Source organism: Protopterus annectens, chromosome 4.part0, assembly GCF_019279795.1.
Source record: "Protopterus annectens isolate FY-2018-M chromosome 4.part0, PAN1.0, whole genome shotgun sequence".
NCBI classification, from domain to species: Eukaryota; Metazoa; Chordata; order Ceratodontiformes; family Protopteridae; genus Protopterus; species Protopterus annectens.
Window position 1 is genome coordinate 472,203,271 of NC_056733.1, and position 16,659 is coordinate 472,219,929.

Consider the following 16,659-nt stretch of genomic DNA (forward strand, 5'->3'; position numbering starts at 1 on the left):
GACAATAACAGCTGTCAAAATATTAATTTCCAAAGAAAAAAGAAACAGCTGCGTCCAAAATAGAAATTCCTAAAATTTTTTAATGTGTATTAATGCAGATGATGAAAAACCATTAATTGAAAGCCAAGAAAGAGGCTGTCCAAAACTCTGACTCAAGCCCAAAAAAATTTTTTGAGCAGAAGAAGTCTTGAATTGCTTGATGCTCAACTGAAGAAAGAGACATATAATACTAGTTTAATATAGAATAGGGTCCCATAAGAACTAAATAACCTTATTTTCCACAACCATAAATTATAACCTATTACTATGGTAAGTCGTTATAGCTATCAAAAATGTTTTTGGTGAAAAACCACCACAATATATATATATGTATACAAAAGTTTAAAGGCATAAAATGTAAACTCTCATTTATCCAAAGCATATAGGGAAATGTATAACCTGTAAGGAAGGCCAATATATCCTGACCTTAAAGAAGTGGTTTCTATTATAAATCTAATGTTCATATACGTTCTCAAAAACCAACCTCTGAACATATAAATATACTGTGATTTATATTACCAGAAATGATGCAATATGATCATCACCATTACAAACAATATATTTATATTAACTACTGCATGAACATACCCTTCATAAACACCTTAATTACCCATGAGTGATAAGAAACAATGATATCTTCATGAAACAATATATTTATGTTAACTACTGCATGAACATACCCTTTAATTTCCCATGAGTGATCAGAAACAATGATATGTTCATAAAAAGTAGGTAAATATTGTAATATTGTTAGGATATTGTTGGTATAACCATAAAAAGGTCCCTATATATCTTATTATAATCCAGGAAAAACCCACCTGCTTGAATCACAGCAGCCCCATATGCTGATATGATCTATTTGAGTAAAAAATGCCAATTCAACTATGTATATAGAAAACACTTGTACCCAAATCCAATGTTATAATTGTATCTCTTATCCACATTAAATGGGTATAAACATAGGGATCAATTGTAGAAAATAATAATTATTAGGGGACCAATAACTTACTATGAAGTGATAGGCAGGCCCAAAAATCTAAAATGGAAAAGACGCCCCTAAAAATGGCATTAGATGAGGGATTTATATACCTGATTATACTAATTTTGGACACTATAGTTTGTGAATTTTGGACTAAGTGGATAGGGAAGTTACGGAGATCATTCTGAATGCTTCCTATTGAGCATTTACATGCTTTATTGTATATGGACAAATTTTCCATATACTAAACAGTGGCGATATTCAGGTGACTGTTTTTGCAATTGGTTATAAGGTTTATTGTCGGTTAAATTTTATATGTGAATCCCAATGTGATATGTCAAGTAAGCATTATTGAACTCTGTTTTCTGAGGGGATTGTTGGCATATTTCACAAACATCTAATGCCATTTTTAGGGGCGTCTTTTCCATTTTAGATTTTTGGGCCTGCCTATCACTTCATAGTAAGTTATTGGTCCCCTAATAATTATTATTTTCTACAATTGATCCCTATGTTTATACCCATTTAATGTGGATAAGAGATACAATTATAACATTGGATTTGGGTACAAGTGTTTTCTATATACATAGTTGAATTGGCATTTTTTACTCAAATAGATCATATCAGCATATGGGGCTGCTGTGATTCAAGCAGGTGGGTTTTTCCTGGATTATAATAAGATATATAGGGACCTTTTTATGGTTATACCAACAATATCCTAACAATATTACAATATTTACCTACTTTTTATGAACATATCATTGTTTCTGATCACTCATGGGAAATTAAAGGGTATGTTCATGCAGTAGTTAACATAAATATATTGTTTCATGAAGATATCATTGTTTCTTATCACTCATGGGTAATTAAGGTGTTTATGAAGGGTATGTTCATGCAGTAGTTAATATAAATATATTGTTTGTAATGGTGATGATCATATTGCATCATTTCTGGTAATATAAATCACAGTATATTTATATGTTCAGAGGTTGGTTTTTGAGAACGTATATGAACATTAGATTTATAATAGAAACCACTTCTTTAAGGTCAGGATATATTGGCCTTCCTTACAGGTTATACATTTCCCTATATGCTTTGGATAAATGAGAGTTTACATTTTATGCCTTTAAACTTTTGTATACATATATATATATTGTGGTGGTTTTTCACCAAAAACATTTTTGATAGCTATAACGACTTACCATAGTAATAGGTTATAATTTATGGTTGTGGAAAATAAGGTTATTTAGTTCTTATGGGACCCTATTCTATATTAAACTAGTATTATATGTCTCTTTCTTCAGTTGAGCATCAAGCAATTCAAGACTTCTTCTGCTCAAAAAATTTTTTTGGGCTTGAGTCAGAGTTTTGGACAGCCTCTTTCTTGGCTTTCAATTAATGGTTTTTCATCATCTGCATTAATACACATTAAAAAATTTTAGGAATTTCTATTTTGGACGCAGCTGTTTCTTTTTTCTTTGGAAATTAATATTTTGACAGCTGTTATTGTCCTTATTAACAGTTTGACTTTGCTGTCGTGGCATAACTGATTGACCATTATTGGCAGCTATACAACTTTCCTTGTTATTTTTCAAGCAATATGGATTTATCCAATCTCATTTCTGGATTGGTGGCTGACAGGGAGGATTTAGGGGTCTTTGGTTTGAACCCAAATCCAAACGGGAATGTAGATCAGATGGGGAATAGTAACCCAGATATAACAAGTCAGAAGTTAATTGATGACCTGAATAGGCAATTAAGGGCGCTACGAGCAAATGTGTGGCACAGTAAGCTTTTCAAGGCTTATCAGGCAGCAAATATAACCCCAAGGGGGTTAAGAATACGGATTATTCCGCATGTTAGTAATGCAGATGATGAATTGACCACACAGTGGGCAAAGATACAACATGAAGCCACAATGTCTTTTGTGGTTCAACTTTATAAGTTTCACAATCGAGCCATAGACAAGGGGCTGTCTGAGATCATGACTCTGGCAGATAGGTTAAAAAATTATGAACAGGAGCCTTGTTTTGAAGGCAAATTGAATAAAGTGGCTCAAGACTTGAAAAAATTTGATGCTGAACTACGGTCACGCAAGATGAAAAAGTTCAATAGGGACCAAGAGGATTACTCTCGGGGCAACCCGTTTTCTTCTCAATCTAAGCATGTAAGATTTAATAATCTCCCAAATTCAGATAAGAAAAGGAAAAGACCCAGGTCCATTTTGAGAAAAAGCAACTTCAATGCTACTTCATCATGTGATGATACCTCATCAGGGACTGATAATGAATCCCTGACAGCAACAGGATCACCATCACCCAAAAGAAGCCCGGGGGTAGCCCCTTTAGGAGCACATATAGACGGGGTGGGCAAACACAAGAAAAATACACAATGTACAGGGACTACTGGAGTTGGCGTTAGGGACTTAAATGAAAGTACTGTCAACAACATTTTAAATTTGTCTGACCATGTTTTGTCTGATCTACATGTCAAAATATTGAATAAAGGCCTCAATTTTATACCTGGTGCTATCATTTCAGAGGATGTATTTGCACAAGATTTGTCTAGTTTCTGTAGATTAATTAACCTGAAAATGTTTTTTGGTGATTCTGGTCTTGATTTTGAGAAAGGGAAATTTACATATCATCCATCTAATTTTTCCCCACCTATGAATACTGTGGTTCACCAATTTCAAAACAGTGTGCTTAGGGATATTCATTTTCAAGGTTCAAACTTGGCATGGAAACATAATAACATTACTTCCAGGGTGAGACAAGCTATTCTGGAACTCCAGAAAAATAAACAAATTGTGATTACAATGGCAGATAAAGGTGGGGCTGTTGTAGTACAGAACTGGGATGATTATGATAGTGAGGCCCGCAGGCAGTTATCAGACACTAGATATTACAATCACATGGCTAATGACCCCGTACATAGATTTACCAAATGCATTGAACTTTTCCTTAGGAATGCTTTTGATAGGGGCGTAATTTCTAAAGACACTCTGTATCATTTAACAGTTAAGGATAGTAATCCACAATATATTTATTTTCTTCCAAAAGTACATAAAAATTCCACACACCCACCGGGAAGACCTATAGTGTCTGGAAGAAAATATTTAACTGAACCTCTGTCTCTGTTCTTGACTAAACACCTTAAACCTTTGTTACAATTTCTTCGGTCCAGGTTAAATGATACCACGAGTTTCTTGCAAATCATATCTGATGCTCAATTGGAAGAAGATTGGTTTTTATGTACGCTTGACATATGTGCCTTATACACCAATATCCCACATCAAGCTGGTCTTCAAGCCTTGCCATATTGGTTGGAATATGCAGGTTTATACAGTTCCACATTCAATACATTTTTGGTTGACATGGCTAGATATGTCCTTACTTGTAATGTTTTTTATTACAAAGACAATTGTTATTGGCAAATTAAGGGTACGGCTATGGGGGCTTCTTTTGCCCCCATATACGCTGACCTTTTTATGGCCTATGTCGAAACCAAGTTAATTTATGATCCTATAAGGAACATCTTTCTCTCGAAATGGATATTTGGAGACGATATCTTGATGATATCTGGCTAGTGTGGAGGGGAACTGAGTCTAGTTTACTCACTTTTGTGCAATATTTGAATAACAATGAGTGGGGTTTAGGGTTTACTGAACAACATGATTCTCATAGTATAATTTTTTTGGATGTTGTTATACGTAAACTCTCTGATGGTACACTTGAGAGTGAGTCACACAGGAAGTTTCCGCAGTATAATTCATTATTGCATGCTACAAGTTATCATGCTCCACACATAGCCAGGAACATCCCAAAATCCCAATTTATCAGAACCAAACGGATATGTTCGCAATACTCAACATATTGCAAAAATTCGGAGGACCTCACATACAGATTCAAACAAAGAGGCTACAAGGAAGGCATTGTAGCAAATGCTAGAAGCCAGGTTCAGGGTATGGAACGTAGTCAGTTGCTTATATACAAGGAGAAGCCCATTACATCACCAAAACCACTTAGACTTACGACCACTTATGGACGAAACACCAATAGTTTTGTTAAGATTGTGCAGCGACACTGGAATATACTGCAGAGTGATCCAGAAGTTGCTAGGATTATCCCTGACAAATGTATGTGTTCATACAGAAATGGTAAAAACTTGAAATCTTATTTCAACCATTACAAAACTGGAGACAGGGTCAGGGACAAAATACAAACTACTATTTCTGGACACGGTTTGGATGGTTGTTTCCCTTGTGGTCACTGTGTAAATTGTAACTACATATGTACTACCAAGGAATTTTCCAGTCGTAATTGCTCAAAGGTCTTTGATATAAACATTTTTTGTAACTGCAGTAGTGATTGGGCTATTTACATGGCCACATGCAAATGTGGTGCATTTTACATTGGACAAACCTCAAGGTGCATTAGGTTACGTATTTCAGAACACTATAGTAATATCAAACAGAAAAAGATTACTAATGCATTGTATAAACACCAGTTGTCACACCCATCAGCAATATTTTTGTTTACAATTATTGATGTGATTCAGGGGGACCATAGGAATAAAATTGGTTGGCATGATATTCTAAGTAATAAAGAAAAAAAGTGGATTATTAAGCTAGGAGGGCTTTTCCCCCCAGGGCTTAATGAATATTTATAAATTTTCCACCAATGAGATTCTATGCATGTGTATTTAAAAGATAGTAAATACTATTATTTTTTGAATACACTGATGAAGGCTGTGTAATTTACCAGCCGAAACCGGTTTGTGTTTGTATTTGCTGTGATGCTGTGATGCTTTAATTACAATACATTTATTTTTATCACCATTTGCTGGCTCCATTTGGTTTTCTCAAGTTACATTTCTGCCACACCAAATGCTGACTATCATAGTGCAAAAAAGAGTTGGAGTAAGCAGCCTTTCTGAAGATATTGGATGTAAACCTACCATTAATGTGATCCTTATGTAAAGAAATATCAAGAAAATTGATCACATCTTGGTTAAAATGGCATGAGAATTCCAGAAAATCAGTTGTATCACCCAAAAATTGCATAAAACTGGTCAGTTGTTCATCACTACCACACCACAAAATTAAAATATCATCCAAATATCTTAAATATAATTTCAGAAAGTCCTTAAAAATAGAATTGAGCACCTTAGTGGTTTCCCAAGACCACAGGACCATATTTGCAAAGGTAGGGGCAGGGGCTGCTCCCATAGCCACCCCCCCCATATGCTGCTTAAAATACTTGCCCTCAAAATACACAAGTTATTGACAAGCACAAGTTCCATGCATTGCATTATAAGCTGAATGTCACTGTTAGTCATAGCAGTACCCTTACACATTGCGTAATGAAAAAGGTCCATGCCTTCCTGGTGTGGAATAATAGAAAACAAGTCCTTAATGTCAATGGTGACAAAAATAGCATCTTCCACAAAAGGGGTGGATGAAATTATCTTCAAGAAGTGCCATGAGTCCCTAAGCATATGCCATTTGTCCTCAGGAAACGTTTTCAGACTAAAGTCTATAAATTTGGCCAAGGGTTCAGTCTTCAAACCACCTGAAGCAACAATGGGTCTCAGTGGTGGATTATACACAGACTTGTATATCTTAGGTATTCCAAAAGTCCCAGGCACCCTTGGTTTCTCAAACTTGAGATATTCCCTAAGATGGACAGGAAGATCAAATGTAACAAAAATATCCTCCAAAATGTAATTCATGACATGATAAGCAATCCTAATCTCATTAAGGGACACTTCAACAAAGAAAGTCCCATCATGTAAATATTTGAACATTTTCGATGAATATAAATTCCTGTCCATAATCACCACACCACCTCCTTTGTCATGACACGAATATTACAGTCATTGGCTAGAGTAAATAATGCATCCCTCTCTAAGTTGTTCAGGTTGTAAAATTTGGGCTTACTGTTCCTACGACACCACTCTCATATACTGTGCTCACACAACCTCTCAAAAATAATACTAGGTAATTGTGGTGGATTGTAAACACTAGATCTTATTAAAGTCTCAATGTGGCCCATTTCGGAAGATAATATACAAGTCAAATTCAGTTTCCTAGTGAAAAACTTGAGTTCAGTAATCAAGTCCACCACTGAAGGTTGTCTAGTGGGCACAAACTTAAAGCCCTTTTGGAGTAAAGAACCCACCGCATCTGTGATAGGCATGACGGAATAGTTAAATATTTTACAATCCTTGTAAGTAGATATTTGTACAGTACCTTCAATGTTATCCAACAGGGGATCCTCAGGTCCACCAGGTATAAATGATTTGGTTTCCCTCAAACCCATTTTAAAGGGGAGATCCCTTTGTATTAGTTAATTTCCTGGACCCCAGGGGATGGTAAAAAATAGTATTCATCATTTATAGTAATTTTGTATGTTTTTGAGACACTTTAATTATATGGTCATTTCATGCTATTGACATTTGCAATGTCATCATTTATTGATACATATTTCATTCTATGTTATTATATTAATATTGGTGGTGATTTTCATGTCCATATATGTTTTGGTTTTATACCATATTTAACAAGTAGGCATTCTTATTATTAGTACTGTATTTTTTAATAGTATTGTATTTCCTCAGTTAGGGTTTGTGTGCACAGCTTTAAGAATTTCTGTATTTTTTTTTTTTTTGGCACCAAATTCAAGGGACGTTTATTTAAGGAACTGATTCTTTGTAATTAAATGTTCCTGAAGAAGTTTTGTGTTAATCCAAATGAAAGTGCTTAAACTATTTGGAGTTTTCTGTAATAAAATCTGGTGGATTTCATCCCAGCAGCATTTTTATATATGTGTGTGTGTGTGTGTGTGTGTGTGTGTGTGTGTGTGTGTGTGTGTGTGTACACACACACACACACACACACACACACACACACACACACACACACACACACTCACACACAGGCATGAAAAAGCTGCCATTTGGTGAAAAATAATTGAAAGCAAGCTCCCCGAGCTCAACTCCCTCTAGTTATTATTTTCAGAATAAATTTATATATTTTAATGACTCAGCTCTTGTTCTGCATTGCAGTTCTGCAAGCTGTTTTTTCATCCTTTTTTAAGATTTTTCTCTTGGCACTGTGATTGTGTAACCATACGGATGGAGCGTAAAGTAAGGGGGAAGGTGTTGGGGGTGAAGTCCCCCACATGGGGTGGTATAGCAGGTTTGTTTCTTTGCAAAAAATGATAAGACATATTTCAACTGCAAGTTCAACATATGCATTTTATAAAAGGTGTATATGCATCTGTCTACTCAGATTAGCCCTCTCCCTCACACGCTTGCATGAAAACCACATACATCCTTGCCATCTGATAGTCTTCTAATACACCAAATGTTCAGTGTTCTAGTGGAGAATATTTAGTTTGGTCAGTTGCATACCTCTCAAATGTCCAGAGTTTTGCAGAATGTTCAGATTTTGGCTTGATATTTTTGATCTGTTCCTCATAAAATGTCTGATTTTCCGACAAATCATTGAGGATTGAATCCCTCAACAATAAGATTAATTTGAGTTTCAGACTTCATATCCATCACAGAATGCATGCTAACGCAAATTCTGTTGTTTTAGCAACTTTCTAAGTTTATGAGTAGTATATAAAAATCTGTCTCTATTTTGGGGCCTTTGTCCCGCCATTATTTTAGGCTTTGTCCATATTCCTAGTGCTAAGAGTTTGAGAGTTATGTTCAATTGTATATGTATGTCCTGTGTATGCATTAATCCATGCCTTAGTGCAGCTGGCCTCAGTGGTATCACCTCAGAAAGTGTTACCTTCTTGCTTTTTACTTTTCTATGTGCTCTTTTAGATGGGGCTTTTCCCTGTTGCATTCTAAGTCCCTCATCCAGATTGCAATGGTACTCGAGTCTTAGCTTATTGTGCATACTTTTTTACTAACTGTATTCTACAGATGGTCAAAAACTGTGGACTTAAAAATTGTTTTACTGATATGGGGATGAGCCGTTGAGCTCTGAGTTCATGTCCAAGGTTCATGGCTATCAACAAGGTCTGTTTTGTCAGAAAAGGTGAATTCTATGCCAAATATACTGATTCACTGAGAAGAACAACACAGATGCTAGAAAAAGCATTGCATTTAGTAAAGGTAGATTTGGCAGGGAAAGTGGGCATTACATACAATGGAGACCACTTTGCACAGGTATAACACATAATAAAACAGATACTTCTGCATAGTAACTAGGTCCATTACAAATGCTGCTTGGAAGAAGTGACATGGGATAAAGTGTAGTGTGGAATGCCTTACAAATAAGCAGTCATTACATAATCTTAAATAAGCAGTTATAGACAGTTGCTGGGTTCTGTAGCAGAGAAATTTTAATCTGTTTCTGACTGCAGAAGTTCCTGAGATATGCAGATAACAGCGCACAAACATTTTCAGTCATTGCTTTCCCCATCTTTTACATTGCATTATATAAAATGTATGCATATAATTTTCTTTAATCCTCAAACTGTAGTTCAGACACTGTAGTTGTAGAGGTTTCAGGTTACTTTGTCACAAAAAGCTTATTTTTCATTCATTGAAGTATCCATCCATCCATCCATCAATCCATCCATCCATCCATCCATCCATCCATCCATCCATCCATCCATCCATCCAGCCACCCATAACCCCTTTTTCCCATTTTTACATGTGGGGTCGGGGTGTCACTTCAACAGTGACAATCATCTAGATCCAGGGTATACATGGCCAGGTGGCTAGTCCTGCTGCGGTAGTTCTTCCACAGCACACTCACACCTATGGCCAATTTAGAGAGTCCAATCCACCTACTGTATGTCTCTGAAGTATGATGCAAAAATATTTTCAGATTTCAGAAATAAAATTGTATGCATGTAATTGTTATATACTAAACTTACTGTGCTGCCATTAGTAAATGGGTTGTGACTGAAATGGGTCTGTAGATCAGTTCACTTACCCGGTAAACAAACTGTAATAAGTAAATAAATAGATAAGTGTTATCAAATGACTGTGTTTGATGAGAAGTGTGTAACCCAATACTTTATTAGTGGTGACTGCCTACAGATGGTATAGTATTTTAATAAGCCTTGAGAATGTGTTAAGTTTATTAACTGTGGATATTGGGGCAAGCAGAAGATGCTTCCCTAATCCACTAAATTCCTTGTTGGCAGTGGTACTATGGAACACAGACAACGGAAGGGGCAGTGTTTTCATAATATGTAAGAATTGTACTGTACAGTTAGTTTTGTCATGTGTCTTCTCTGCCAAGGGTATTGTGTTATAGGTTCATAGGTTCATAGGTAAGTACTAGGCTATCTGCCCAATGGCATTTATAAGCCTAGCCAGAGTGTGTTGGCTTTCGCCAACCCCTTAGATTAGTTCCCTGTGCCTTTGTCCAGCAGAGCCACTGCAGTGATCATCAGGATAAATTTTCTGTTTCCCATCCACCCATCAAGGTTTCTCTTGAAGAGTGCTAGTGAGGGGCTCTGCCTGATGTATATTGGAATCTTGTTCCAAAGCATGGGGAGTTTCTGGGTCAGGAATCTATCCCCCCAGCACGTCCTATTTATTGTTGTGGTGAGGTTTATATTCCTAGAGCTCTAAGGGATTTGTTTTTTTTTTTAGGTGGAGCATATCCATCAATTCTGGGTTGGACATGGCCTTGTATGTCAAGCAGAGATCACCTCTGAGTAAACAGTATGCAACCCAGTACAGCTGGAGTTTCTTTAGTCGGGCTGTATAGGTCATCTGTTTGAGTTCAGTTATTCCCTTGGTGAGGTACTTTTGTGGTCTTTCCAGCTGTTGCAGTTGTCTTGTAAGGTACATCCGAAATGGAGCATTGTATTCTATAATGGGTCTAATAAGTGATGAGTAGAGAGGCACAATAACCTCCTTTGTTCCGGATGCGAACCCTTTTCAGATTAGGTGGGCCACGTAGAAGGATTTTCTAACCACCTTGGCAATATGATTATCAAAGGAGAGATTGCTATCTACTTGGGTCCCCAGATCCCTTATTACTTTTTCTGTATTTAGGGGACTCCCACCTATGTGGTAGTTCACGGGTACTTTGTTTTTTCAAGGGGATGACTATGCACTTTTTGGCATTCAGCTTGAGGCCATGATTTTTACTCCAGGTATCCGTCTCAGTGCGACCCTTCTGGAGGGTGTCTGTATCAGCTGGAGAATAAATTATGGCCCCCTAGTTTGCAGTCGTCTGAGAACTTGGTCAGCCAAAGTCCTCCTGTGCTTGCCTGTACCTCTGAGAAGTATATACCGAACAGGAGGGGTCCTAGGACTGACCCTGGGGGACACCACTTGTAACCGGTTTAGAGTCGGACCTAGAGTCTGCAACTTTTACCATGTGGGTTCTGTCTATGAGCCAATTTGCAACCCATCTCGTGATGTAGGGGTTAATGTTCAGGTTGCTGAGTTTGTCTATAATACCAAAATGGGGAATAGTGTTGAAAGCCTTTGTGAGGTCTAGGTAGGCTGTGTAGACCTCCTTACCCTCATCTAATGCCTTGGTAACTGTCTCAAAGTAGTTCACCAGGATTAGGAGGCATGATCTGCCCTTAACAAAGCCAAACTGGGTGGGGTCCAAAGTCTGGAGGTTCCCAATGTCTCTGTTAATGAGTTCCATGATGATGCGCTGTATTGCCTTGCAGACCAGGCTAGTCAGGCTTATAGGGCGATAGTTCCCGGAGCTGTTGTGGCGCCACCTTTGTGGAGTGGGATGACTGTTGCTGTGCATCACTCTCTGGGTACGTAGCCTGTAGAGAGGCTGAGTTTGAACAGTGTGTTTAGGTGAGGGGTTAGTTCATTTTGGAGGTCTTGTGAGACACAGCCTGGGACACCGTCCGATCCCATTGAGGCTGTGTTTTTGGCTTTGGATAGGGCTGTTTTAACCTATGTGTTGGTGATTGTCGGGGCCTTACCTTCTTCTGGTATGGTTATGGGCCCTTTAGGGGGTGAGGGGGGTGTGAAGTTTACACTGAACCTGTCTGCCAAAATGTTGGCAATATCAGTTGGTTCAGTGTATTTTGTGCCATTCTGCACCAACTCAGAGCAGATCTGAGAGTTTCCACTTAGGTTCTTGACATAGCTAAAGAATGCTTTGTGGTTATCTTTGGAGTCCTTGGCAATTTTTCTTTCGAAGCTAGCCTTGGATGATTTAATGAGGGATGGTAGTTTCTTGCTGATACTGATCAGTGATGTCTTTCCTTCTAGGGATTTTGCTCTTATCTGTACTGGTTTCCTCCTTCTATGGTAGATCCTGTTTATGGCAGGGGTCCACCAGACTGGTTTCCCTTTCTTGGAGGAGTGAGTCTTGGTTTTACTTGGGATAGCATGATCCATGCATTCCTGCAGATGATCATAGAGTGCCTTTGTATAAGTTTCAGCAGCTTGGACAGCATTGTCCATTGGCGTGGGGGCTGTGAACCTTTCCACCTCAGTCTTAAGCAATGTGAAGTTTTCTTTTGAAAAGTTTTTCACGGTGGTTTCCTTGATTGGGGTTGGGGGCAGAATGTGAATATCCAGAGTGATTAGTCTATGGTCTGATCTAACCAGTGAGGGGTTGACTTCAGGTGTGGAACATCAGTCACCCATGTTGGTGATGACCAGGTCCAATATGTTATTCCCTATGGTGGGGGTGTTGACCAGTTGATCCAGGGTGTTCGAGTTTATAAATTTTAGGAAGCGTTGGGCAAGGGAGTTAGTACTTGAGTAGTTCTCCCAGTTAATGTTTGGGTAGTTGAAATCACCCAGTATTAGTGTGTTTGTTAGGAACTTCATATTTCCCAGTGTCTCCAGAAATGCAGAATGGGGGTCCTGGGTCATGGTGGGTGATCTGTAGCAAGTTACAATTTGGATTGCAGTTTTGCCCATTGTTAGTTGCACTTGGATGATCTCTGATGCATTGTGCTGAACCACTAACCTGGAGGTGTGAGTATTCTAGATGAATATGGATACACCCCCGCCTTTTGTGTTTTGGTCCGGGTTCTGTGGCTGAAAGGTATGGTATGAGTTATAGCCTGGTAGTGCTGGGGTGCTCTCTGGAGCCTTAAACCAGGTTTCTGTTACCGGACAGATATCAATGTTCTCCATACTGAGGAGTGCCTTGAGTGTGTTTATTTTGAGGTTTAGACTTCTGGCGTTGAGTAGCATTACCCTCTGTTTTTGGTTACTTGTGCTATTTATGGTGGTGGGTTTGTCTTTTGAGCCTTGCCTAAAAAGGCACTATGGGGCAGCAAGAGCCTTTGCCAGTATTCAAAAGCCTAAGGGTGACAGGTGCAAGCCATCTCTTGCGAAGCAAGGTGGCTTGTCGAGCATGTCATCCCAGGCAGACAAATACTGGATCCCCTTTGAATGACACCAGAAACTTAGCCAATTGTTGAAGTTGATCATTTTTTCTTTATACTGTGGCACCATTCTTGGTGAGGGCAGGATGCTACTCAGGGTCAGGGTCATACCTGCCTGGGCTACATGATCAGAGAGCTCTTCCATGTCTCTTTTCATGTAGTCCAGGGAGGTACGTCTCAGGTCATTCACACCAACATGTACAATGACAGAGTCGTATTTGTACTTGTTCTGGAGTGACCTGAGTGCTTGTGTTATGTGGCGGATCCTGGCACCCGACAGGCAGCTTACTGTAACCTTCTCCTTGTCCAGCCTAGTTAATGGGACATCAGTGTGCCTATCTATAGAGTCGCCTATCACTAGTGTGTTTGGTATGTTATTTTGTCTTAAGGGCTGTGATTGCGTGGCACACTGATTATGTGAAGTATGTGTTTCGTGGTTGGTGATGGGTTGTGGAGGTTGCTTGGATGTCTGCTTTGGAGGTCTCTAATGCTCTTGCAGATTTTTATTTAGAGCCTCCGAATATGTTTTCGTGTATTTATGTGTGTTATTTGCCTGTGTTGGTTTGTTAGGTCTTTGTGAGACTGGTGGTGTGTTGTAAGTATTACCCTTCTCCTCTTGACAGTCAATTATAGTCTGGGGTTGAGAGAGCTTTGCCTCCAGTCTGGGTGTATAATTGCATCTCTCGCATATATTAGTGTTTGGTGGTAGGAGGAGAGGGTTGTCTGTGTACATGAAGCAGTTGTAACATTGCCTCAAAATGCCCAGATTCACCAGTTGGACTGGAGAGTACACCAGAAACTGCCCTTTGGACATGCCTGAATAGGTAAAGTGAGCTGTTTTTCTGATTGACTGGTGGGGATGAAGAGAGAGCCTTGTCCTTCTGGACAGTATAAGGGGGGCTAGTGCTAGGGGTATTTAGTGCTTGTTATGAGTTTTAAGCAAGTGCTGGGCTGTAAAATTAATGGTTTGAGTGCTAAAGTTGAAGGTTTGTCTAGTTCCAAGGGAAAAACTGAAGAGTAGACTTTGCGGAGTCAGGGATAGTTTAACCCTAGCTAACCGGCGCTGTCCGGCGTGCAAAACCAGTTCAATTTACCTTGAAATAGATGTCAATGTTAAGAAATGATGAAGAAAATAAAATGATTTTGTGATAGGAGAAAATATAAGGTCTTTATAGAAGCAAATGGCTGCTGTGCCATTCATAAGAGTGTAAGATGGTAATTGTAATTATTCTTTTAGACTGTTGCTACTGTTAAGATGTTTCCAAATGATTTTCTTGTGTTTAATTATACTGCTGATGTTATAAATGCACAAAGCATTAACAGAAGCATGTAATCCAAGATAATATGAGTACTGAAGAGTTCCCGATTATTTTGGTTAAGAGAAACTGGCAATGTATTGTTACTATAGAGAATAACAATACATCTGCTGCGGTAGTACACATGGGAAAAAAATATCCACACCAATCAAGTCAAATTGCTATGCATGTGAACTCAAAGCTGAAGCAAACTCAATGTAAGCAGGCCTTAAGAAGACTATGACTGAAAATAAGAATGCCAGGTTATATTTGTTCTGCTTTCTTTTAATACCTATATTACCTACCTTTTATTTACAGTTTCAAAGGGTACAAAGACATCAGAGCCGAAATGTAGCCTCGAATGTAAGCTGCTAAATGTGACTGACTACACTGATCTACTCTGGACTACACTGTCAGAATTTCCGGGTAATGAACCTGTTTGACTAGTCAAAGCTTGCCAGTAAATTTTCTTTTAAAATTAGCGCACGTTTGCTTTGTTTAATGTTTGATTGTTTAGTTGTATGTTCTTTTGTGGAAAGTTTTACTGTATTTCTTTCTTTGAGGTTCCCTGGACTGAGAAAGAAACTGCAGCAGTATAAATGAAATGGCTGTATAAGTTTCATTGGTTTGTTATAGGGAACATTCCATGTATTTACACTTCAATTTCACTTTATTTTCCTTCTGGTTTTCCTGATAGTGGTCCTAGTGGCAACCAAGCAAGGACAGCAGGATGGTTTTCCCTTTTATTATTCTTAGATTCACAGTCATCCTCAGAGATCTGCAAGTGTTCCTAGAAGAGCTTGGATATATAAATTCTCCATCTTGTCCTGACTGTGCTTGAGGACTTTAGTGTCTGTAAGATGAGTAAAACAGAGACCTTCAGGATGTCATCTTACCTCTACAAAGTCGTAATTTAGAGTGAAAATTTTAGATAAAAATTGTGTCACTTGACATGCAGATTCATGTACCCAATATTAATTACGATACATATATAAATATGCATCTCTCTCATATATATATATATATATATATATATATATATATATATATATATTTGATTTTGTATTTTTGTAAGTCATGTGTGTGTGTGTGTGTGTGTGTGTGTGTGTGTGTGTGTGTATAAAATGGGCAAGGAAAACTGACCAATCAAATTTATTTATTTTTTTTATTTTTAAAATAAATTAAATTTTTTGTAAGTCATGTGTGTGTGTGTGTGTGTGTGTGTGTGTGTGTATAAAATGGGCAAGGAAAACTGACCAATCAAATTGCTAGTATCCATGCATTATTTTTTTCTGTATGGAGAAAAGGTAGTACAAATACCTACTCCCTCACATAGTTAAAAATCCAACAAACTGCTGCCATCTTGAAAATTCATTTAGCAGGGTAGAACTATTAAACACAAAAATGTTCTAAAAACCAAAAATAAACCAGTAAATAAAAAAATCACTAAACATCAAAAACACACACATTTGATTTAAACACATCACTAAGACTATACAGACTAATTAAAAAAGGTAGAACAAAGCAGGAATCAGGACTGTGAAAGAAATTCAACACTGTTTACAGTAATAAAGCACTGAAAATTCAAATGTAATTAGATTACCTGATCTGAAACTGTGAGTGATATCCAACAAATGTATTAAACTAAACTCCAGATGAAACTGAATGGTGTTATAATCCCCACAAACAGGAAATTAAGCAATTTATGAAGACATGAAGTAAATAACATGAAGCAAAAACTTTCCATATGCAACAAAAGACACTTTAAGCCTGGAGTCACATTACAGACCACACACAAATACACTGGTAAAGCTTTGCCTGGCATTGTTTTACCAAAGTGGTAAATTGGAAGATACAATACACAAAAGTAAAACACTGCATGAATAAAAATAGATATGAAAATGGAAAGAAGCATATACAGACAAAAATATCATAGTAACACAATGAAAGGCAGCTAGCATATCATCTAAACCAACTTAAGAAA

General features: G+C 37.8%; 1 protein-coding gene across 1 annotated transcript in view; it reads left to right on the top strand.

The window, feature by feature from the left end:
* LOC122799383 (SV2 related protein) overlaps positions 1–16,659 on the top strand; it is a 416,834-nt gene that overhangs the window by 299,860 nt on the left and 100,315 nt on the right. The window contains exon 12 of the mRNA XM_044068393.1: positions 14,994–15,101. Coding sequence (XP_043924328.1) covers positions 14,994–15,101 — 108 coding nt within the window. The remainder of the gene's footprint in view (positions 1–14,993; positions 15,102–16,659) is intronic.